At 38.1% G+C, this 24,590-nt stretch overlaps 2 protein-coding genes across 2 annotated transcripts; one reads left to right on the top strand and one right to left on the bottom strand.

Annotated features, from left to right (window-relative positions):
- The first annotated feature begins 3,038 nt into the window (after positions 1-3,038).
- LOC144636062 (histamine H2 receptor-like) lies at positions 3,039-4,028 on the top strand. Its single transcript, XM_078495205.1, has one exon. It carries the CDS (start codon positions 3,039-3,041, stop codon positions 3,999-4,001), a length of 963 nt encoding a protein of 320 aa, XP_078351331.1. The 3' UTR covers positions 4,002-4,028.
- A 5,836-nt stretch (positions 4,029-9,864) lies between these two features.
- Positions 9,865-17,210, bottom strand: LOC144636081 (uncharacterized). Its single transcript, XM_078495224.1, has 4 exons — positions 16,915-17,210; positions 16,237-16,440; positions 11,133-11,240; positions 9,865-10,634 (listed from the first exon to the last, which is right to left on the bottom strand). Exons 1-4 carry the CDS (start codon positions 16,951-16,953, stop codon positions 10,473-10,475), a joined length of 513 nt encoding a protein of 170 aa, XP_078351350.1. The 5' UTR covers positions 16,954-17,210; the 3' UTR covers positions 9,865-10,472.
- Positions 17,211-24,590: the final 7,380 nt, after the last annotated feature.

The following is a 24,590-nucleotide window of genomic DNA, read 5'->3' as shown; positions in this document are numbered from 1 at the left end:
TTTCTATTACCTTCTGTAGAAAGAGAGGTTGTTTTCACTTCCGTTTCTCATTCTACTTCCGGTACCTGCTGTTGAAAGATCTTCACAGCAAGTGGCCTATTAACACAACCCAAATTACCAGTTACCGTGTTTTAAATAATATTTGACTGCTTGGTGCTTCACGCGGATAGTTCTGGGACGAATGTTCTTTGCCACGAGCTTTAAAACGCAGTATCTTTAAATAATACCGCTAAAATATTAAGGTTTGTTGGTTTGTGAATTGTGTTTTGGTGACTTTGTCTGACGTAAGAGTGTCTGATTTATAAAAGTTGTCCCATGTCTTTATTTATATCATGAACTCTCCAACAAAGCCATAGATGTTTTTGAGGATTTAATTAAAAAGCCAGGGATTTAAATTCGTCTTTTTTTGTTTCCTACGCCACGAGTTTATGTTTAGAATAAACCCTCCATTCTTTTTTTTTTTCTGTTTATAATTTGTCATTTTTAAGTAAAAAGAATTCTTTTACTTGAGTGAATTTAGCAAATTGTAATGGACCTAACATTAATATAATATTGCTTAGCGATTTCATCTTTTCTTTTTTTACTTCATTAAGGATCGTTACTCGTATCTTAGGAACCTTACGCTAACAATAAACTTCTAAAACTAGCTTTGCTGTTTGCTTCAAGATGTTGCCATAGCAACAAAGCATTTCAACAGTTGATATATATACTCAGTTAGCAATACATAATCTTATCAACCTAAGCCGTTGTTTAAAATTAATTAGGAACGAAAACTTATTATAGCAGGGTCCTGGGCTACTGTCATTTTATCATGTTTTTCCTATTAAGTCTCATATTTCTGATCGTTATTTTGGTCTTTGAGCCTCGATCTGATAAAGGTTTTCTTTGTGTAAGAAAAACTGCAATTGTAAGGTTTCTTTTCATTTCTTCTTTTCTTCTGAATGACCCCGTAAATTGCAAACTGTAGATCAGATAACAATGCAATTACATTAAATCAAAGGCTAAATACGAACTTGATTCATTAATGAGACCTCGATCTTATGCAACCGGGAAGAGAGAGACCCTGAGAACGAGGATAGATCATATGCGCGCGTTATACGCCGGGGCTGTTAACTGTGGTTGTTCTTTCATGCGATAACATTTTTTGTTAACTTTGAATAATACCTCTGGGAAAGGGTAGATCTTTAGCAGTACTTTAGTTTCTGAAACGACAGGATCCTTAATTCTCATGACGAGCCTCCGTAAATTTGTTTAAAAACGTAGATTTTTAAGTGAGAAATGCATCTCTGTTGACGATAGCATGGATAGCCTCAATATTTCGCCGCCAGTGCCCGCTATACACACCAAGATTACGATCTTAGTGCTGAACAAAATATAATAACCACCAGACACAGAGCAGTGTCAGAGAACAAGTATACGTTAAGTTGTGAAATTGGTAGCGTATAACTAAATTAGTTGAGGTTTATAAGTGAGTGAGCAATAAAGAACCTCACACGCCAGTGGAAAAATTTAACAGCACAATATTTCATCCGGGGCAAAGCTCACGGGTAACAGATAACTAAGAAAACGCGGTAACATTTCATCAGGCTAACAACAATCCACGAGCAACAAAGCTTTTTAATATAATTATTCATAGATGCTGCAATATGAAAAAATAACGTATACACCTTGCTTAAAAGATTCGCCGCCTTGCTAACTTGGTTTAGTTAAATAGAAAATAAAGTAATTGCTGGAGGTTAATTAACCTTTGTCAAAACCGCCAGGAATTTGTTTTAATTTTAAATTTCGTTAATTGCTGTCTCAGTTTTATCACAGCTGGTCGCGTCGAGAAGAACAACAATAAAAATAAAATTTATTTGCAAGATTTTGCAGATTCACAGTATTAATAGTTCAAAAGCAGACAATTTACAAATTAAAAATAGACGAGTAACCAGGGTAAGACATTTGGTAAAAATTAAAAAACGATCGCTGGTTAAAAATTTGATAAAACAAGCTTTCGACTACAAGTCTGTTGTCTTTTTTGATCTTTAACGAGTATTTTCGAAAGCTTGCTTTTATCAAAATGTTAAGCAGAGATCGCTTTTGAATTTTTACCAATTTACAAATTGTCAAGGTTTATATATCAAAGAAATATATATGGATAACAAATTCAAGCAAGCGGGAGTTGATGTTGTTCTCAAAATATAAATTTTGCTGGAAATTCATCAGCTGTTATACTTTAGGTCTTTGAAACACTTTGTAACAAAAGAAATTCATTTGCAAATCGTTGCAACACACGAAAGGTAAAAATACGAAAACTTGCCTTTATCCTTTTCTTAAGTTGCCAGCCACTGAACGGAACATTAAAATAAACGAATTGGCGTTTGGACTGAACAACTTTAACAAGCCTCAGTCCAAAGCGAAGACGAACCTTTTTTTTCTTTACATAGCAGATGTACCGCGAGAATATTTGTTTTAACTAATCGCAAAATTAATTGAACTGTTAAATATTACCACCGAAGACTTAATCGACCGGCGGCAAGATATATAGGCACTTTAAGTCTTTTGTATATGGTTACCTTGCAACGACCGAAAAGAGCAGCGATTTTAAGGCAAGAAGATATCTGTTTCCGGGATTCTACAAATTAGTCTCGACATATAGTATGCAGCAGTATTCTGATAAAGAATTTCACAGGAAAAAAAAAAAAAACGAAAAACGGCAAAACAAAATCGAAAAATCAGAAAACGGAAAACCATTTCAAGGCACTTTGAATTCTCGTGGGAATCCTAAAACAAAAGAACACTTGCTCATTTCAAATCCTAAAGTGTTCTTCCTGCACCGCGGTTATTAAATTCTCGATGAAAAAAGCTTAACCAGCGAAAAGAAAGCTATTTTTAAAGCACGTTCCCGAAAGTTATGCTCAAACTCATAAATTTTTAAGAATTTGCATAAGATTGTAATAGGCTTGCATCTGGCACCAACGTTCAGTTTAATGTTGACCCTGGTGCCAACTAGACATTCTTCGAAAAGCTTATTTCAAACAGCGTTTTCGATAGCCATGGCCAATTTCACGCAAAACGATTCAACGGCCGACCTCCCTACCAGTTCAACGAAGTCTCAGAGCACATGCGCAGATCGATACCATGACGGTGTCCAGAACGGCGAGCTAACAGCTCTGACCGAAGCGAGTTTCGTCCTTGCCATAATTGTCAACAGTATTGCTTCAATCTGTACTGTCGTGCTCAATGTACTGGTGATAGTAGCAGTAAAAAGAAGACCAAGACTCCAGAGCAACACCAACATTTTACTGGCCTGTTTAGCAGGGGCTGACTTACTCTGCGGACTTGCTGTGCAGCCAATGTTCGCTCTCTGGAAGGCGTTTCAGCTTACGGCTTTTCCTAACGACTGCATGATTCGTGACTTTCACAACGCTGTGTTCGGGCTCGTGTCTGTTGCGTCGCTTCTGCATTTATCACTGGTAACCGGCGAACGGCTCCTTGCCATCAAATACACCATGCGATATCCTTCGGTGGTCACCGTGAAGAAAATTCGGGTGGCAGTGGTTGCAACTTGGGTCTGTTGCATCGTGAGCCAAATTGGCAAAGAAATATCTGACATTAAACAGTACTTTTCCATTTTTATAGCTGTTATTTTGATAATATGTATTTTATTTATAGTAACTTCTTATGCGATTTTGTTTCGAGAAATTCGTCGCCACCAAGAAGCGATCAAAACGCAACAGCTACCTCAAGATGAATTGGAAAGACACGTCAGAGAGGACAAGGCCTTCAAGACTACCGCGTACATTGTCAGTGCTGTACTGAGCAGTTTTATACCCATGGCTTTGGCTCTTCTCTTCAGGCCAGAGAAAGGTTATGGTGGATTATTCGACGTGTTTCTACCCTGTGTGCGTACGTTTGCCATGCAGAACTCTCTTTTCAATCCTCTGATTTACTGCTGGCGACAGAAAGAGATGAGAAACATTATTACTAAGATGTTTAAGACAACTGTTAATCCATAAACTGTCACTTGTTTAAAGATGGTGACTATAGTAACCTGCCTTGTAGATTCAAATAAGGTCAAATAAGTACTGTAAGTAGTAAATTGGCCGATTCCCTTCAAACTTTCAGCGTTTTTTCTCTATCGGATAAGATTACGATCGGTGCTATTCTTAGTAAAATAAAATAAATTCCTTTGGATTTTGACCACCCCCTAGTTTTTGGAGCAAATTAAGCAAGAAACGGTGGCAAATTTATGTCAACTTCCACGGCTAATTATACTAACGTCGGATATCTCTTGATCATTTTTACGACTGTTACGTATTGTCCGGCATATAAACAACTCATTTCTGTAATATAAACGATTTTGGATAAAAAGCTTTACCTTGGCTCGACTCCAAATATTAGCATTTTTTGGTTATCAGATGCAAGGAAATTTTTTGCAATTTTTAAAACCAATTTTCTCCAAAGTGCGGTAGTCTCTTTTGAAACCAAACACATCTTTTATGAGTCCGTCCATAAGTCTAAATAAATCCGCAAACTCTCATTTGGCAAGTCAAAATCCCGTCGCGTGAACTTCCTTACGAATTGACCTAATTAGTATAATTTGATCTAATTTGCATAATTGTTGATTTCCCAGAAAATTGTCACGCTTTTTTGTTTCATGTTGAAGGTGTTTATTAACTTCTTTTTTAGTATTATTAAGCACAATAGACTGCTTTCTGAGAATAGTAGGTATACTTAAACGAATTTTCCCACTTACAAAGTAAAAGTCTATCCTACAGGCTTCCTAAGAATTTGACCAGACTTGCACTATGCCTATTTCAGTTTTTGGGAAAACTTTACTTATGAGCTGTTCAGATGCAAACGATAATACACATCATCGTATTTTGTTTATTATGAAACTGATTGGTTTTTGAGGCGTAAAAAATGTCCGAACGTTGGGACTGTTCGGTGTCTGATCATATGCTATATAGAGTATGCGACTGAACTGAAATGGCACTTATAACTAACATCGTGTGTTTTATTTAATCTACAATAAAGCAACAAGATTGACAGAACTAGTTAATCTTCATAACCAAACTTCATGCCAAAAAGGTGGCCAGTTTAGTTACGCGTTGCATGCAAGAAGCTTGTTACTAAACTTAAACCAGAATTTAATACACGTTTCAATATTGTTTCAATTTTTTTGTTTGACAACGTAACAGTATATAGAGATTGTGTCAACAAAGCTGATTAATACAGCTATTTCGTATTTACTTTTGTTCTGTCGGGGACGAAAAATGAAATAGTTTTTATCCTTGATCATGTCTATACAGTGACATTTCTTACAGCATGTAGAGCTATAGTCTAAATAGTAAGATTTTCACCTAACTAGTAAGATAAGTTCAGAGCTGAGTCCGAATGATTAATTTGGGTACGAACATCGATAGGGAATAATAGAATAAGAATGACGAATTTTTACTATGGAATAATAGAATAGGGCACCAGCAAGGTATAACGTAATTTTAATAGAGCTGTGATAATGAAGATGCTAGAGCTGGTGAATGAACACTCAATTATTCCTCTTCACCCTTGCGTTTTTAACCTAAATGGCAGTAGATGTTTTTGGTAACTACATTTACACAAATGGCATGAATAATAAAACTTCGCAAATCCAATTTTGATATCTAAACGTAGCTGGCGGTTTGTTGGCACGCAGTGTCAAACACGGGCTTAACTAGCCAATGGGTATCCTCGCGATTGTACATGTATCAAAAATGCCTGTCATCTCAGAGACTCTGTGTACCTAGCTTACAAGCCTTAATGGAGACGATGGGTTACAAAAACCGACATAGGTGCTATTGGGACAATTCAGCTTATGTCGTAGGTTCCTTGGCTGAGTGTCCTCCACCACCCCCACCCATCCCACATCTCCTTTCGACGTCCTTTGTGCCAAAATTATTAGTTATTAGCTATAAGCTTTTAGTTAAGTTCCTTTTGAAAGCATGTACAAATTTCGGAAACTGCTTCAATAGCCTCGATGAAAGTCTTTTCTTGATAACGATCCGCTTGTCATCAGATGTAGCTGCTTGCAGATTTCTTTCAGGACAACTAGTTTGAGATTGTCAATTTTGTTGGTTTTAACAAGGTGCGCAAATAAACAAGAAACAAAAATTGATGGCTTCGCTTGCCCATGTCATCCATCACCAAACTTTTGAGAGTGTCCGAGGCCATCTCCGACACCGCGGTGAATGTCTTCCTTCGTGGTTTCCTCAGGGTCAATACCCCTATAGCGCTGCATCATCATCATCATCTTCTTCTTCTTCTTCTTCTTCGTCGTCGTCGTCGTCGTCGTCGTCGTCGTCGTCGGCGTCGTCGTCGGCGTCGTCGTCGTCGTCGGCGTCGTCGGCGTCGTCGTCGGCGTCGTCGTAGTCGTCGTCGTCGTCTTCTTCTTCTTCTTCTTCTTCTTCTTCTTCTTCTTCTTCTTCTTCTTCGCATTTCATCAACATCTTTACCATTATCGTACCACGTTTTAATGTGATTTGCGTTTGCAGGTAACCCCCATGTAGTATAATTTAGCCTCCAAAATGGTAAAAAGGAGGCAAGGGGAGAAAAAATCCGAGCTGTTTCCGAAACGCTTTTCCTTCCAGACCTCACGCCGGCTACCCACGTAATGTTTTTGTTCCAGACCGCCTATTAGTAGAACGTGTTTTAAATTCAATCATAGGGTAGAATGCAGGGACATCATATTATTAATTATTTAAAATCAGCGAAGCGGCAAATTTGAATGAAAGCGCCCCAAGAATACGACAAGAAAGAGCCTTAATCGGCCCAGTAGAGAATCTTATTCATTTGCCATTGAGATTCTCTTTAATATATATAATAAAATTTCGACCTCTGAACCCACAGCAGAGTACATTATCCCACCTACCTCCCTGTCACGCTCACCCTCCCATCAACAAGGTAAGTTTCCCTAACAATTGGCTCCCTCCCAACGTAGATATTGGAATAAATATAGAAGTAACAAACAACAAATTATATAGGTTCCAACTATGTATGTATGTTTACGCCTACCCAGTTCCTTATATTTGGAGCACATATTAATTTATACTTACCAGAGCCAATCGGAACAGTGGTGAATTTGATTTATTTTTCCGAGCATTGTTTGCTTACGCGGCGTGGCATCTTTATGCTTTTCCGCGGTCCTTGATGGGCTTGATACGAGCATGTATTACTCTTTCTGCGTACCCAGTTTGCAGTCAACTTATTCTATGTCAAGGATAAATTATCATGGGCATTTATGTGCCATTTGAAATAACAATGTGCCCAGCTCGATTCAGGATAAGATCAACCTTGCTAATGAGCCCTAAGCTGACACCCAGGCTTATAAGACGTGAGTCAGATAGCTAGGTTAATCATGATAGATGGATGGATGGATGGATGGATGGGTGGACGGACGGACAGAGGCTCCTTATTTAAAGATTAGTCACCAGTAAAAATCTGCGATTGTGTGCCCTCTAAACTACAATTTATTTTAACACGTTGTTCCTAATTAGCTTTCCCTCTTCACTTTTAGTATGAAAAATATAATTCGGGATTATTACATTCTTGGTTACAGAAAACGCCACAGCATACTAGTCACTACAGGAGCGGCGGAAATAATTATACATTCCATGTTAAAAAAAGCAAACGAACAAACAATCGAAAAAGCTCTATGTAAGCATGCCTACTAAACTGAAAAAAAGAACTGTTATTAACACTTGGAGAGAAAATAGACGCCTTCAACATGTAATAACACAAGCGTGACAATTTTTCGGGGAGACATGAATTTCGATGACAAATCAAGTTTGATCAAATTTCTAGGAAGTTTGTAGGAAAGAATTTTTGGTTTGTAAGTGGGAAAATTCTTTTAAATATACCTTCTATTCTCAGAAAGTAGTCTATTGTGCTTCTTAATACTAAAAAAGAAGTTAATAAACACCTTCAACATGAAACGAAAAAGCGTGACAATTTTCTGGGAAATCAACAATTATGCAAATTAGATCAAATTATGCTAATTAGGTCAATTTGTGAGGAAGTTCACGCGACGGGATTTTGACTTGCCAAATGAGAGTTTGCGGATTTATTTAGACTTATGGACGGACTCATAAAAGATGTGTTTGGTTTCAAAAGAGACTGCCGCACTTTGGAGAAAATTGGCTTTAAAAATTGCAAAAAAATCCTTGCATCTGATAACCAAAAAATGCTAATATTTGGAGTCGAGCCAAAGTAAAGCTTTTTATCCAAAATCGTTTATATTACAGAAATGAGTTGTTTATATGCCGGACAATACGTAACAGTCGTAAAAATGATCAAGAGATATCCGACGTTAGAATAATTAGCCGTGGAAGTTGACATAAATTTGCCACCGTTTCTTGCTTAATTTGCTCCAAAAACCAGGGGGTGGTCAAAATCCAAAGGAATTTATTTTATTTTACTAAGAATAGCACCGATCGTAATCTTATCCGATAGAGAAAAAACGCTAAAAGTTACCAAATCACAAAGTTGTCAAAGGAAAATAGTCCCAAGCATAACCAAGCACATCACGCACTTGGATTGCCCATCATCGCAAATACGAGGGAGGATTGAGACGTGGAATTGAAAAGCCACGACTCCATGGCTTTTTAAAAAAGCTAAGCCGTTCGAATATAACGATGCTTATGCATGGTATATAAGCGACCAAAAAATTTGAGGAAAAGAACCGCAATGGGCAGGATTCTAAACATTTCAGAAGTTTATTCAGAGGCAACAATAGTTTTTGGCCACTCTCCCCAAATCCATACAAAATCTTTGTCCATTTATTTTTTCATTTTTAAAAAGATGTCAGTTGGTTATTTTGCTTCCACATGCTTTAAAACCAGAAAGGTTATGTGTCTTTTCATAATATTTTCTCACTAAGATAAATGAAAGTACACTGGCTTATTTTAGTTAAAACTGTTTGCATATAGAGAGAAAGGTGTGTTGGCAGACGCGTGGCGAAATACGGTTAAATCCCCAACGTGCGTTATGATTGGTCGATGGTTTCCATGGGAACAAAGAATGAATAAGCAGCTACTGAAACTCATTCTCCTTTGTATGATTGGTATGACGCGTACAATTTTATTAGGGGGCGTTATAAAAGGATTTTGTAATAAGATGAAGGTCAAGAGAAGAAAAAATAAATAAAAAGGATTAAAAAGCAAAAACCATAAAGCAAGGCTTCTTCCAAAACAAGAATATTTCGGGGGTTGATAGCAGTCTATCTTGGTGTCCATCTATAGATTGTTAACTCAAAAGTCTTGAATTGTTTTGAATAGTCATAGAACGTATTTATCTGAAGTCCAATAATGCCTCATCTCTTTCTCCTCCTCCATATACATCTTTATAACTCGTCACAAAATTAAGATTGCACAGAACGTCAAAGATATTATGAGAGAATAGTACTTAAACATATGAAAACATAACTCTCGGATATAACACCCCCTTAAATGTCATGCTAGGTGCGAATTTGTCATTTCCTCAAAACAGTATCCTTAGCTGATTATTTTTCTTTTTTCTCGTACTTTGTCCATTTGGCACTTGTCTGTTTGTGGAGGCAGTGTGGCTGGGTACTGGTGTTGTAATCAGGAGGTCCCGGTTTTAAGCCCTCCATCCTGCCACTAACTGGATTTGTTCTCGATAGTCTCTTGTTCAACACGGTGGTCTTGCTTTGTAAAGAGAACTGGTCTGCCTCCTGCTGGTTAGGATATCTAACCATGCTATGTTACTTGAAATATTTGTTTGGTCTGTTTAAGTGGCATTCCTGGAAACTAAGTGTACGATAACTAATATTGCTAGGAGAAAATACATCTTTTAAGATCTATTAATATCACTCTGACACATTAATTTTTTTTTCTTTCGCATATTTTAATCTCTTAATTAAGCATCTATACAGGCTACACTACATTTAATGATTATATACGATGAACAATATGTCTATCTTAAGGAAACTAAATCAGTTTAACTCACTGCATCTGAAATAACAATTGTAAGTAACTAACCTTATTTTGTGATTCACAAAATTCACTTTTCTTTCACCAACCACAACCACCGCAATAATTTGTTAAAAGTTCTTCCTCCAAGTATAAATTACCAATATGATAAGCTCATCGAAGGTTTTTCTTGGATATAATTATCCTTTATATTGTGCAGGTTTTCAAAAGCAATTTTTAGCAATTTTGGTTTTTGAGCTTCCCAGAAGCATACACTAACGCGCAGCGTTGATACAACGCTCCCGAACGTTAACACAAATAACAAGTTATAACGCGACATCACGCTTCGCACGGCGTCTCAGCAAAGCTGCGCGCACGAAGCGGCGCGCTTAGAGTGAAAAGCGCGCGGCTTCTCGGTATGCTCCGTGCACGCGCGGGTGCTATTTATAGCTCTTCATCGTAAATCAGAATAATGGAGTTTTCTTTCTTTTGATTTTGTCCTCTCTGTGTTGTCCCCTTTAACTAATTAGCGCTTAATCCAAGCTCCTGATCATCATGTTGACCGTGGCAATATTTAGCGCAACTGTGCGAATCTAACATGAACTCCAGCTGCTTGATTTCTGCCTGTAGCTTGCTGATCTGACCCTGAAGATCATTGTTTTGGTGTTCCAGCTCCTCGGATGCCTGCAAAAATAATATAAACGGTTTGTTCCATCAAATGAAAGTCTGCTTTCAAACAGCTAGGTGCCTATTCATGTTGTCGCGTTAAACCTTCCTGGGGTATTGCTACTCCCCCTTCGATGGCCGGGAAGCCTCTCCATCGCGGGCAACCCATTCTCGTCCCCAGAGGCCGCGATTCTTTTGGTCAGCACCAAGATTACTGACCAAACAGATCCTGACCTCTTGGGACAATAATGAGGCAGCCCACCAACTTTTCGTTGGTTGCCCTAACAAAGCTCCCGCCACCCCTTTATACCCATGGGCGCGGTTACACAAAGCACGTCTAGATTAATCCAGGATTAGCGACATTATTCATTTCCGTTTTCTAGCTTTTTAGTGGAGGTTTCTGTTTACACTTTGGTAAATGAGAAATGATGCCGGTTTTTTTCTCATTATGGCCGCCTTACCTGACATTGGTAAGACAGAGCCCTGCAGAATGAATGGTTAAAAGCCTTAAAATACCTCGACTAGTGTTTTGACGTGTTCCTTTCTTTTCTTGCGGCATTTAGAGGCGGCCACTTTATTCCTCTCTCTTCTTATTCTTCTTCGTTCTTGTTCATCGGCGGTCACCTGTCGGGAGAAAGGCGTTCAGAAGTCGACTGAACTGTTTATTGACCAAAAGAGAAAACAACTAGTGTCAAAAGCAGTATATTAACACAGTGACAAAGGGCTACAGGCAGCTAAGGCAAGTGGTATGAAAGAAGCCACAAATGAACTGCGGACAAAGTGTGTGAGGAAATAACCATCGCAGTTACAGTTTGAGCAATTGCAGAGAAGAAGCTCGAAAACCTATTGAGCTAGCGATAGCTATGAACTTGAACCCAAGAACTTTGCGTTCAGTACGTTGCCGATGCGATGCTCTACCAACTGAGATGCGAGGGTTAATACATTTATTTGAGCAAGAGAGTTTTCCGAAAAGGGCGGCTGCTGTAGCGTGAAGCGGCTGGAATGCTAATCTATTACAGGTTATTTCCGACTGACTTTGTCAAATTGCTACAACATTTTTACGGTACTTGAAAAACAAACTGCCTTGCGTAAAAACACAATAACAGACGATGAGTTGGTTTCGAAACCAGACCTCTAATCCAGTGTGCAATACACTTACAATTTCAGGAACAACTAAGCAATTCTAAGAAAAGTTATAGAAGGAATATTTAGCCGCGACATTCGACTAAGACTTTAAAATCTTCTAGTACTAGTGCTTCACACTTCAAACGGGAATATCAAATTTTCTTTAAAGCGAATGAAAAGATTGTTGCATTTGATTATTTATTTATGCTCCATTGTTAAGTTGTTGTCTGCCTGTTAAAGCGTTCAAAATGTATTTGCTTTTCCCTAGCTTTTTTTTTTTTTTTTAAATTCATATTTTTTTTTTTTTTTTTGCTTTTCCCTAGCTAGTGAGTGTTAGAAAGGTCAAAATGTTGTCCAAACAAAGCTTTGAGTGACCGTACTGGGTCGTATCAAAAAGATTAAACCTACATCACAGTTCAGTTTCCCTTATTTTTAGAGTGCTTTGGATCGGTGAAAATAAAAGCCTTCGATTCCACAACAAGTCGGCTGAACCAATCTTGTCTTCCTTACAATCTCTTTGCTTAATTTAGAGTATAAAGGAAATTGCTTTGCTTCTTTTAATTAAATAACAGGTCAGGCGAAACAAAACGACGCGGTCTGTAGCAGTATAAATAACTAGGGCAACAGTAAGTTTGTCCATGACGACAAACAAAAAAGGTCAAATATCAAAGCCACATCAAAAAAAAACACAAATATTGCCTTCTTATGACTTGGTAAACGATTCAGAATAGAGATTATGCTTGAACACGATTATATCTACAATATCTCGAGTTCTCGCACAATGGTAAACAAAAATCTTCACGAGGAAAATTCTCGTATCAAGCCATCAGTGTTTTATACGAACACAGAAACCATGTAATCCATGACCCTCTAAATCGATATCGAGAAAAGAGTGGTCCTGACTTGCGAACAGAACTTGACAGAAATCGTTGAACTTTCATCGATAGCTTGTTATTGACATGTTTTATAGGTCTCACTCTTATCGACTGCTTTATTCCTCACAGCTAAGAATATGTAATCAATATCTAGCTACCAACCACTTTTTTACACCTTAGGTGACAAAATTAGCTTGTCGCCCTCTTCTTGCCTCGCCATACCATTCAAGATCTGCTAGAATATTTTTGTTTTGAGAGTTATGAAAATCGATTTTCGCCAAGAGAAAAGGATAGTAATTTTGGATGTAGCTTTTATCGACCGAGAAAAAGACTGCAGTTGCTGCTGCTAATTTGTAGGAATAAGGTGATCAAAAAATCTTCATTCACGGGCACCTGAAACGCGCAGTTTATAGGTGAAGTCAGTCAATATTTTGTTCGCAAAGTGACTAAAGGTCTAAAAAAGTAAAACGTTTGCTATACTTGTGGAGGTTGGGTGAAGCATAATCGATTTTTATGATATTAAGTTTTAAATTTTTCGTATATCTTGGCATTTTCGGTTGTTGCTACCATAAAAAGAAGACCTATAAGTTGAATTCGCAACCGACATTACTCCTGCATTGTCGTCGATCTCTTGTTTTGCAAAAATTTTACCTGGAAAGGAACAAAGAATCTGTTGATTTAACTGAAAATGCGTGCAATGCAAAATTTTACTTTTGACCCGTAATATTTTAAAAGGTTAGAAGACCTTCCTTGTTATGCTAATGCTAAGTTGGTGGTGGCTCCTCCCGTCGTTGGCTTCAGACATTGAAACATCAAAAAGCAGCTTGTTTAAGGATTAGTCGTATGAAATATGATCAAATGCAAGGGCGGTTGAGATAGCTAGTATTGTGATATTGAGTTTGACCTATGAGTTAAACTCGCGACCAACATTACTCTTGCCTTGTTATATTTTGTTTTAAAACAATTTCACCTGGAAAGGAACAAAGAATCTGTTGATATAATTGAAAATGCGTGCAATGCAAAATTTTACTTTTGACCCGTAATATTTTAAAAGGTTAGAAGACCTTCCTTGTTATGCTAATGCTAAGTTGGTGGTGGCTCCTCCCGTCGGTGGCTTCAGACATTGAAACATCAAAAAGCAGCTTGTTTAAGGATTAGTCGTATGAAATATGACTAAAAGCAAGGCCAGTTGAGATAGCTAGGCCATTTGTAAGGAGGATTTCGGAGGAATAAGTCAACGACACCAGTCTCACTGGTACCAGCCCTATCTGCCTTAAAATTTTGCAGAGGGCACTTCAAGGCATGTGCCAATGATCCAGACACAAAAGAGTCCCAGGCCAGCTATCGCCTGTCTGTAGAAGCGTTGCAGAGTCTTACAGGCGAAGAGAAAGCAGCACCTTATCTTACAGGATCTTAGCAGCTGTAGTGTCTCTCCACACAGAATTGAGATTTGCAGCAACAAGAGGTACCTCCCTGCTACACAGTAACTTCAACGAGGCCAGATAGCCTAGAGACTACATTGTTCAGGGCCGTATGCAAGATTTTGCGAGTGTGGTTGCGAGTACCGGAGGCGTGAGCATCTAGGGGGTCCAGGTGCATTTTCTGCCCGGAAATTTTGAAAAATCAAGTATCTGCATTCCACTTCCCAATTAAACGTTTTTGGCCTGTGGGGGGATGTGAACACATCCATCGCACCCCCCTTCTCTGCCTTCGGCCCTGTTGTTATCCGTCAATTACTAACTTGACGCTTAAGATTACTACTTTATAATATAAGGGTTTAACGTCAACCGTCATAGCAACTATCTTCTTGACACGCTATGCAATTCAAAAAGAATTTATTAAATAATGTTGCTTAAATTTTTGATTCATAAACTCCGTAACTCTAGCTAAATGATAAAATACAACTTCTCAAAGGGATAACACCATTTTGGGAATTGCAAAGAAGCACTAGCCACATTTGAATACCCGTCCCAGATGTTCCCGTTGACTTATTGTTTTCTGTTTAACTGGGTTTATATGTGACAAATTTCTATAATAGCTGTCTATTTTTTTATTTGAAAAAGTTTTTCATTAACTTTTAACAACTTTTTGACACCCTTCTGATGACTTTCAATCAATTCTGGCCAATCAAAGTGTGATGGGCGGAGTTGACAAGTTCCACGTGCGCGTTCTGACAGTTGTCAACTCCGCCTTCCTCTTTCTTGCATTTTGAATGACCAGTTTGACAAACAGATCAACACCATCAGAAAGTTGTCAAAGCGTTGTCAAAGAATTGCAAAAAGGTTTATCAAAAACATTGCCAAGTGACAAAGGTACGATGCGTAAGGACCTGTTTATATCAACAAAAGTTTTTTCCTGTTAGGAGGGAACTACCCTCTCCCCCGAACCATCTTTTACCGGGCGTTTATATGAGAAAAGTTGTCCCGCCAGCCAAGCTAAAAATTGTACCTCCCGGTCTTACGCATGCTTTGTATGTCCAGACTTCTCTCTGGTTAGCGAGTCAAAAATAGCCAAAGTGTTTACATGGAATAACGTTGGCTCCCTCCCCCAAACCAGATATTACCATATATACCGTCAAAGCTAGCAACCGTCCACCTAGGGTTACCCTGCCCCTGAGCCAACATTGCAATTTCATTATTCATCAAGGTTCAAGAATAACAAAATCATCTTGTGAGAATACTGAAGACAGAGAAAAAAAGATAAAAAGATAGAAATAAAAATGGATTGAGTTCCACCAATCACAACCCACGAATGTGACTTTTGAACCCTTTTTAAAAAGTAAAATTTGTTTCCTGAGACATCTGCAAGTAACCTTTGCTTTGTTTTTTTGAACTTAAGAATTCGCCGGTTATAATTACCAAAATCGCTCTATAAGAGGCTATTAAAGGCGAGAACCGCTTTTTATGAGGAATATTTTGTGAATCCCTTAATTCACATTGACAAAACGAGTTAAGCCAAACCAGTTTTAATAAAAGGAAAACCAGGAACAGAAAATATTTAAAGCTGTAAACTTATTTCATACACGGCGAGGCTGCGGATAAAAGTTATCCGAAGAGTGAACTTCAGTCATGGTGATATTCACCGGAGTTAGTAAGGATCAACTTCAGGCAATATGTTGGTTTTAATTTAAACTGTCACCATGCTAATCAATAAGAATAGAAAGTTGAGTTTTGCAGATTTTGAACCGTCTTTAGGCCAGATTAAATTATAGACTGCCTTGTTTTTACAAAAAAGCCTCCTTAAATAGAACTGTGTAGTGGTAAAATTCTTTGGTGTTAACATCTCTTGACACAATGGTTACTGAGATAGCATGGAAAATTGCAAAGCGCTAAAAGATGATTAAAGTTAGCGCAACTCTTGTCTTAAGACGAAAAAAAAAATGAGCTGTAAGTATAAAAACCCTCGGACATCAAATGCCTGCAGGTTTCACTTTCAGCAACATTCAGATTTTGCTCAAAAAAGCGCGATCTTGAATCCACCAAAATCATGATTCATATGGAAATCAAATAGATGTTGTGAGGTTTACAGGTAAACAAGAAACGAATAAACAATTCTAAAAGTTAATCATCGTTTTCCTGTGGAGAGGGAATCGCTTACAAAGAGCACACTATACTACAAACCGCTTCGTTTCCATTGTCGCAATCAAAAGACATGTCCATCATGTAATCCATATCGACATCCTCGCCTCCATCCTCAAGTCCGCATCTCAGCTCCGGCTTAATCTGCATTTCAAACAAGTTGAAATTTGTCTGCGGATGGCAATCACCCAATCCAGGGAAATCCTTTGGTGCTTGAGAGAATTCATGTGTCATAGACGCACAGTTCTGCCGTGAAATAAATCAAATTATTCTTAATTTGAAGATCGAAAACGACAACCGTGCAAAACGCTGTAATCAGCGTTTTTCTCTTGTCTGCCTGTCTTAACCTTCAAACTTCATTAACGGAGGGCCTTCATTAATGATGAAAAGATTTTTTCTGGTACCGGACGACTAACTCCATCAAAACATTCTGTCAAACATGGAACACTTTGTGAAGTCAACCGTGTAATTAGCGCCTCCCTTGTTAAAAAAACCGAGGCCATATTTCTGAGATACCTTATCGAATTTTCTGAGACGGCGAAACAAATAGATTTCGAGGAAGAAATCCAATGTTCCGCCGTTCGTTTTTTCGACACTAACGCTATGACCTAATCATAAGGCAAGAATAAGCACTTAACATCAACGGCCCGTTTGCGTGTTCCCGCTACCATTTAATTAACCCTACTATTCTCGAAAACTGCAGCAAAAAAAACGCCATACCTCGTCAAACCCCGGTGCAACAGGAACCCTGGCTTCCATAGGGGTCTCTATCCTTCGCCAGGCCTCCGCTAAGGGAAACACGGAGGCCTAAAGCTGACTTGCCCGAAGGTTCTACGATGTTGTCCCATCAAAGCACCACGAAATGTGCTAAGTGTCCCTGATAAGGTCAACTGTAATTTGATTGGTCAGTTTACCGCTACATAATTGCTCCTCTGTTGGGTTACGAGATTGCAAGATGATCTAATCTCAGTTCCCCTTGTTCAGCGCAGAACGTTCTGCGGACAACTCTTAAGAACGTTTCATTTTCCGGCTGCGAAACAAAGAAAGAAAAAGCTCTGCAGCTATTTTAGGACGAAACAAAGGGGAACCAGTGACAACCACAAGAAAGTGTAACGAACTCAGTGATTACATGACGGGTACCAGCGACGTTTATTGACACTTTTTACACTACCATCATTAATCTTGCTCCCAGTCCCTTGCAGTCCATTTACGTTCTCCTCTCGGTTCTCACAATGCGAGTGACAATTCAGCACTCGGCTGATGAAGCGAGACAATAGCGAGACACTTTGTGACAACTTATACAACCTAGTATAGCAAAGAATGTATATATCTTCTTGTGTGAGGCATAGAATAGGACTTCGGTTTGCCAACTAGTGAATCTTCAAAAAAAGACGAGGAGATTTAATTTCCATGGAATTCTTATCATTTTAAAAGTGTTTTAAAGAAGTAGGTTTTATCGAATAAACTTTAGGTCGGAATTGCGGGATAAATATTTCGTCGAGTTCCTTTACAAAAAAAAACGGAGCAAACAAGCTACTTGTAGTTAAGTTGAGTATTTCATTTACAACTTTGTGCTAAATTCTCCGCAAATTCACCAGTGCGATGTTGTTTAGCGAGAAGACACCTGATGATAACTTACACAACCTAGTGTAGCAAGCAATAGCTTCTTGTGTGGGGCCATAGTTAGTAGAGGTGAGGCGGAGTATAGCACTTCGGTCAAACAATATTTGTCACCTAGTGAATCTTCAAAGATTGAATGAATTTCCATGGACTTCTTATTGTTTGAAAAGTGAATAGAAGAAGAAGGTGTTATTGAATGAACTTGAGATCGGAGTTGGGGAAATATTTCGTCGAGTTCCTTTACAAAAAAAACAAACAAACAAACAAACAAACACGAGGACGTTGCCCAAAACACGGACCGAGCAAGCTTCTTGAAATACAGTTAAGTATTTCATTTACAAATAAATTTGACGTTCATTCTCCGCAAATGCACCAGCGCGATCGATGTTGTCAAGCACGCACACGTCTTTTTTATCTTTTATGTCTTTTTTGTTAAGTCATGACTTTAAAATTCATTTTCCTAGATATTGAACCAAGTCGACCAGACATCATAGTGAAAAAAAAATTGTGTTTAACAGTAATAAAGAAAACGGTTTTATTTGTTCAAGCTACGTAAAAAAAAATCACTGATTAGCTAATTTGTTGGTGGTCTATTTGTCTTAACGGTCTGTATTAGAAAATTCTGAACGGTCAAAGAACCAATCAGAATACCCCATTCTTTCATGGACCAGTCGACCTGCCAATATAACAGATATTTAGTAAATAAACCCTTCAGGCGGCCCGGGGGGGCACTCAAAAAAGTTTTATACGGGGAGGCTCCGCCCCAAGCTCTTACCCCTTACCCTTTTATATACCATTTTTACAGAAATTGTACCCCTTTCGTATACCTTCTACTGAAAAAAGGTACCCCTTTCATATACCTAAAAGACATGGCATAGCCTTAGAACAGGACGTTTTCTTGTCATTTTTATTTAGCGCTTAATAAATTAAAATAATACAGCCATAAAGTGCGTCTGTTCGAAATATTTTAATTAAAGGCCTTTTTAAAAACCTAAATGACGGATTTTCATACCCTTTCACATACCTAAACTAGCAACATCCCTACCCTTTTATATACCTGAAGCCTGAAAAAGGTACCCCCTTTCGGGTGGAGCCTCCCCGTATAGGCCATTATATGGAGTACCCCCCCGGGTCAGGCGGCTGGTATATTGGAGGATAATGCCCGGGGCTGAAAAAAAAAATGAACAGTTGGCCGAGAAGCAAAGCTTCGAGGGCTTCGAGGGGTTTATTTACTAGTTATAACCCACCCATTAATTTTTGCGCGCGCTCATTGGACAAAACGCATCACGTGGTACAAAATCGGACGCTTCTCGGTCAAGAGGGTCTCAATGGGGCTAACCGTTAGTCGTAAAACGGCCAAAAATTTAGCCGTTAGGCGTAAAAATTGAAATATTTTAACCGTTAGCCGTAAAATATGTTTATCGTAAAAAAAACGGTTAGTTATAATAAATAAAACAGACTAGATCCCTTCATCGTCCCAGTATGGTCCTTAGACCTAAAATATGTTTTTCAATAATGGAAATTAATTTTTAACTTCCGTTAAGGCCAACCCAATAAAATGTTTCGTTTCCCATCGCCCGACCGACCCATTTTTTTCGAAATGTAAAAAAAAATTCCAGATTCACTAGTCAAAGAGGCAAGTACTTTAATTTACAAGCACACGATCTTGCTTTATTTACAACAATTGGTATGATGTGATGCCCTTGTCTTTAATTAACATCTATACTTAAGTTTTTCAAAGGCTGTTTCGTGCCAAGTGCATTAACGTTGACATTCTCAGCGAGATCGACTGAAACAAAATCTTTCAGTTCTGCATCTCCTGGCTTCTAAATGAACCCAGACTCCTTAAACTGTTCATACTTTTTTTTTTTGCCCGACCGACCGACCCACCATCACAAGAGACGGGGCGATGGGAAACGAAACATTTTATTGGGATGGCCTAGCCGTAATGGAAATCAATTAACCGTTAGCCGTAAAAAAGCCAATATTTTAACCGTTAACCGTAATAGCCACTACCCCACACAACCAGCCGCCTAAAGGGGTTTATTTACTTATTATAACCCACCCATTAATTTTTGCACACGCTCATTGGACAAAACGCATCACGTGGTACAAAATTGGACGCTTCTTGGCCAACTATTTATTTCAGTTTCGGGCATTATCCTTCAATATACCAGCCGCCTAAAGGGGTCTATTTACTAATTATAACCCACCCATTATTTTTTGCGCGCGCTCATTGGGCAAAACGCATCACGTGGTACAAAATCGGACGACAGGTATTTAGTAACCAAACCCCTTCAGGCGGCTGGTATATTGGAAGATAATGCCCGAGGCTGAAAGATTGAAAAAACTGTTATGTTGCTAAGCTTTACATATTATTCAATCAAAACCAGTAAATACTCTTTTTCGTTTGAAGTTCTCAATTTTTGTCAATGATTACTAAGATAACTCCTTAAGGGGTAAAAGTGAAAAACAACCGCTCCCATTAAACATAAACTAACGAAATATACAATCTTTTTACATCCTGCATTTTTTGTTATTTTTCTTTTCTGTTTTGACTTACCGAAGAAAATTATTGCTATTTATCTTTGCCATTTGGGTCAATCTATCAATTTATACCTTATAACGTGTAAGGGAAAAAAGAAAATAGGGAAACAAGCTAAGTTGCATGTTAATTTCGACAGCCGGATGTTGCCAGTTCTTGTTCGTGGGACCATTTGAGTCACCTGCACATAGCGAGGCCAGAACACAAGTAGCGCTTAGGCCCCGCCGGCTTAGAGAATCAAATGGCTCTGGGAACGCAGAGAGTAAAATTCTCGTCCCCATAGCTCTTTTTGTTTCTCTTGGTCGGCAGGGCTTTGGCCATTCTCGTCCCCAAAGCCATAGCCCTTTTGGTTTCTCTTAGCCAGCAGGGCATTGGCACGAGAAAATTAATTGGCTGTTTGACACAAAGATATTTTGAACAGAAGTCAAAAACTCTTTGACTCTCTCACACAGTTTATAAAATAAATGGAAACGTCACGACGACTGCATACATGAAGACCGCATGTCCTAGAATCTAAGAATGGAAATCCTGTGTCCCCAGAGCCCTTTGTTTCTCGTACCAAGGCCCTGCCGGCTAAGAGAAACGAACATTAAGGGCTATGGGGACGAGGATGGGAGAATGATTGCTGGCAAAAGCTTCTTCCCAGGTTATTCTCGATCATTCAGACCGTAAAGCCTCTGTCGAGGTAAAGGTTGTATGTTGGCGAAACTATAAGGAGGTTTTCGCGATGACAAAGTGGTTGAGAACAATATTTGCCTTCTTTTTATTCGAATTTTCAACTAAAAGGAATGTCCTGCTTGTACTTTGGACCATATACTTCAAACTTCTAATGCAGTGGAGGAGAATTCGTTACTTTTTCAACAGGAAATTTGGCACACAGTTTTGTAGGTAAGCTCATATTTTTTGTAATCACTTCCGTTTAACTTTTTCTACTGATGCAAAAACTACGTGTGTTGTGATATCGCTACAGGCGCCATTGCCGAATACAGTGCGGATACATTGCTGAATACATTGCCGTTATATTGCCGAATACATTGCCGTGTCTGTAAATGTCCGGCATTCTGTGAAACCTCCAAGATAACTTAACCCTTTTAAGCTCAAAACACACTGTCAGATTCTCCTTGCTCAGTGATAGCATTTTTGCTTAATGTTTTTATTTTAGTTTTGAAAGAGGCAGTGCTAAAATTTAGAAAGATTATTTTATGCGGCACTGATGCACAGTGTTTCGTATTTGTGAGGAGATAATTGATGTCAAATCATATTTATGAGGGTTAAATCCCGCCTAAAACTGAAAATGAAAGTGATGAAATCACTCAAAATGGAAATCGAAAGTTCATCGATCAGAATATTTATTAGGGTCTTAAAAACATTCTGCCTGAACAGATGCAACGGAAATTGTGTTCATGCGTGGAATATTTATAAATGTGGTTAGCTTTTATTCGTTTGTACTCATTTGTTAGTATATGTACGAAATCGCTTATTGTTTCATTGCGTTTTTCAAATTTATTGGTCTTCTGAGTGGGAATAATTTCGACGAAAAAAATGTCTGACAGGACTTCATTCGCAAAGAAGAATCTGGACCACAAAACGAAAATTAGCAATTTACGCAAAAGCGGAAGTTAGGCTGACCTGGGATAACTTATTTCGACCCTGCAAAATTGAAAACCCTGAAATCTAAAATGTTGCAAACATTGGTAATTGAACTACTCAAAAACTGGTGAAATGTTTAACGAGTTCCTACATCTCAGTAGTGATTCACTTTCATTTTTTTCTTGGAAGTGTTTGTCGATTTTAGCAAACTTTTGTTGAACAGCGCTTCCAAAGATCTCGTTCGTGTTTAGCCTCCTCCGTAATTTTCTACGACCGTATAAAGTCGATTTCGAGTCCCTTGAAGTGATGTTCTGTTAGATGAGAGTTTATTTCTTATTGTTGTGAGTTTATTTCGACTTAAAGCCGTAAATTCTCTCGGCAGAAGAAATTCATACAGTATAAGTGACGTTTTTCGAAGTGCTGAGCGACGACAAAGCAGAAAGCTCGAGCAAAAAAAACTAACTGCTTAATTGATGTTCTGAAAATCATGTTTAGATCGAGAGCGCGAACTGTGAATATAAACTGAATAATATTTTCAAAAGTAGTCCAAACAATATTTTTGCTTTAGTGAAGCTCACGTTTACACTGAATGACTACACTGAATGGAGATGATTTAGTGTTCGTTAAAATTTGTTTAAATTGTGCACACGGTAGGAAATTAAAATAGCTAAAAAATGAACTCCGATTTGTTATTATTAAAGTTTTAAATTTGCGAACGTAAGCAACCCATTTGAGTGCACCGATGTTAAGACAATAAAAGCGAGACGGGAATATTTTTCCACGAAATATATTGACGTATCTTTTATATAAAGCAAAAAGATAAGAGGATCGCGAAACTATTTTCTATTCTTAGAAATCAGAGAATTAACTCTTAAATAATTTTTAGGCCATGAGTTGTTCTTGAGATTATTATTTTTGTTGTACCGTATAAAGACATTCATTTCAACCATGATCGATTTAATTAAAGCTTTGAATGACCGCATATTTATCAAATGGAAACATTGTAAACTCCAGTGAAAATTTAATAAATGGGGAGCTCCGCTTTTAGGCTTGCCTAAATCTATATTATTTTTTTAAGTATAGTTTCATGAATGGTGCTTAAAATTAAAGGGGCTTTGTCGCGGATTTTACCAGATTTTTGAACAGCCAAAATTTATATTTGCGTCGCAGGAAACCTAAAAAATGATAGTCTATTTTAAAAAAAAAAAACAATTGCTTTATTAGAGCACTGAAACTGTTAACGAGCGTCTTTGGCTGCAGATGGCTAGGATGGAAATGGATTGCAATTTAACTAAGGCTTCACTATTCAGGTTGTTTCCCCTCGTCTTCAAAACATAGGCACGCTGAGCGTGCAGGAGTTATTTTTTCAATTTATGGGGTGGCTTGGGGTGAAACTGGGCGATTGTCCTGTTGGGATGGTTTATACCATGGGTTGAGCTATTTGTGTATGGCGGCCCACGAAGTCACTTTTTGCACAAAATTTGCTTGCAAAAAAAATAACTTTTACGTGCATTTTGATACATCAGAATTGTTTTATTCAATATGTAAATTTTCATCATTTAATTGAAAAACAAAAACTAATTCAATTATCAAAATGTCACAAAATGGCACGTTCTTATTCTGTTTAAGCGGTTATTTTGTTGCTAGCTTTGTAGCAACCGTAACGTGTTACTTTTGTTTGTTACGGAATACTTTTGGCTAAACACTGAAACATGATATTGTTGTTTTTCTCACTTTTGTAACATGAGACCTTTGTTTTTTAAAAACGAACGTAACACGATACCCTTGTTTTTCTCGAAAAAGCCACGATTCCATATAGACATTGAACGAAAAGTACTATAATAAACGAAGTAATAAACGCATCAAATCAAAAACCACTTTCTTCGGGAAAGTTCTTTAAAGCGCAGTACACCTGGAGTATTTGTTTTCTGTCAGAACTGTTCAGGGGCACCCATCGAGAATATAGTTCAAAACCACTTAAAGATAGCACCGTTGAACGTATTTTAGTATTTAAACGGTAGATATAGGCATATTTTAATCCCCTAAAATATTTTTATCTGTTCGGATTTCCTAGCTGAAAGTCTAGTGATCCGAAAGTTATAGGGATCAAAAGTTACCTTTTTGAAAAAATTCCAGCCAGAGAAGGGCTTCCGAAAATTCTAGGTGACCTTTTTAGAGTAAAAATCCGTTAAAAATGAACAATTATACCATTTTTTAGATATTCGAAAATCCTAGAAAAGGCAGGCAAGCAAAAAAAATTACAATGAATGTTCCGAAAATTCTAGATCTCAACTCGTCTTCCGAACAGATATTTTAACGAAATATTCCGTTGGGTGCCCCTGACTGTTCGACAAAGATTTTCGTTCATTCACAACCTAAATTCTATGAGGATACCGAGCCAGGATCCGAGCCAGGATTCGAGCCAGGATTCGAGCTAGGATCCGAGCTAGGATCTGAGCAAGGATAATTAAGAATGGGACTAACTATTAAGCGCTCCGGTTAGCCTGAATGGCACTCCGGTTAGCCTAAATAGCGTTCGGTTAGCTTAACTAGCACTCTGGTTAGCCTAAATAGCGTTCGGTTAGCCTAACTAGCACTCTTGTTAGCCTAAATAGCACTACGGTTAGCCTACTTAAGCTAG

The sequence above is a fragment of the Oculina patagonica genome, chromosome 13, assembly GCF_052425735.1.
Source record: "Oculina patagonica isolate OP01 chromosome 13, crgOcupat, whole genome shotgun sequence".
Classification (NCBI taxonomy): Eukaryota; Metazoa; Cnidaria; class Anthozoa; order Scleractinia; family Oculinidae; genus Oculina; species Oculina patagonica.
This window is presented reverse-complemented; position numbering and strand designations above follow the sequence as displayed.

Bases quoted from the DNA above. Each gene is read 5' to 3' on its own strand.
- LOC144636062 (XM_078495205.1), top strand. From the start codon at position 3,039: ATGGCCAATTTCACGCAAAACGATTCAACGGCCGACCTCCCTACCAGT.
- LOC144636081 (XM_078495224.1), bottom strand. From the start codon at position 16,953: ATGGAAGCCAGGGTTCCTGTTGCACCGGGGTTTGACGAG. The intron at 11,241-16,236 runs GTTTGTAGTATA...TTCTCCCGACAG, and splicing joins GCGACAATGGAAACGAAGCG to GTGACCGCCGATGAACAAGA. The intron at 10,635-11,132 runs GTATTTTAAGGC...TTATTTTTGCAG, and splicing joins ACGTCAAAACACTAGTCGAG to GCATCCGAGGAGCTGGAACA.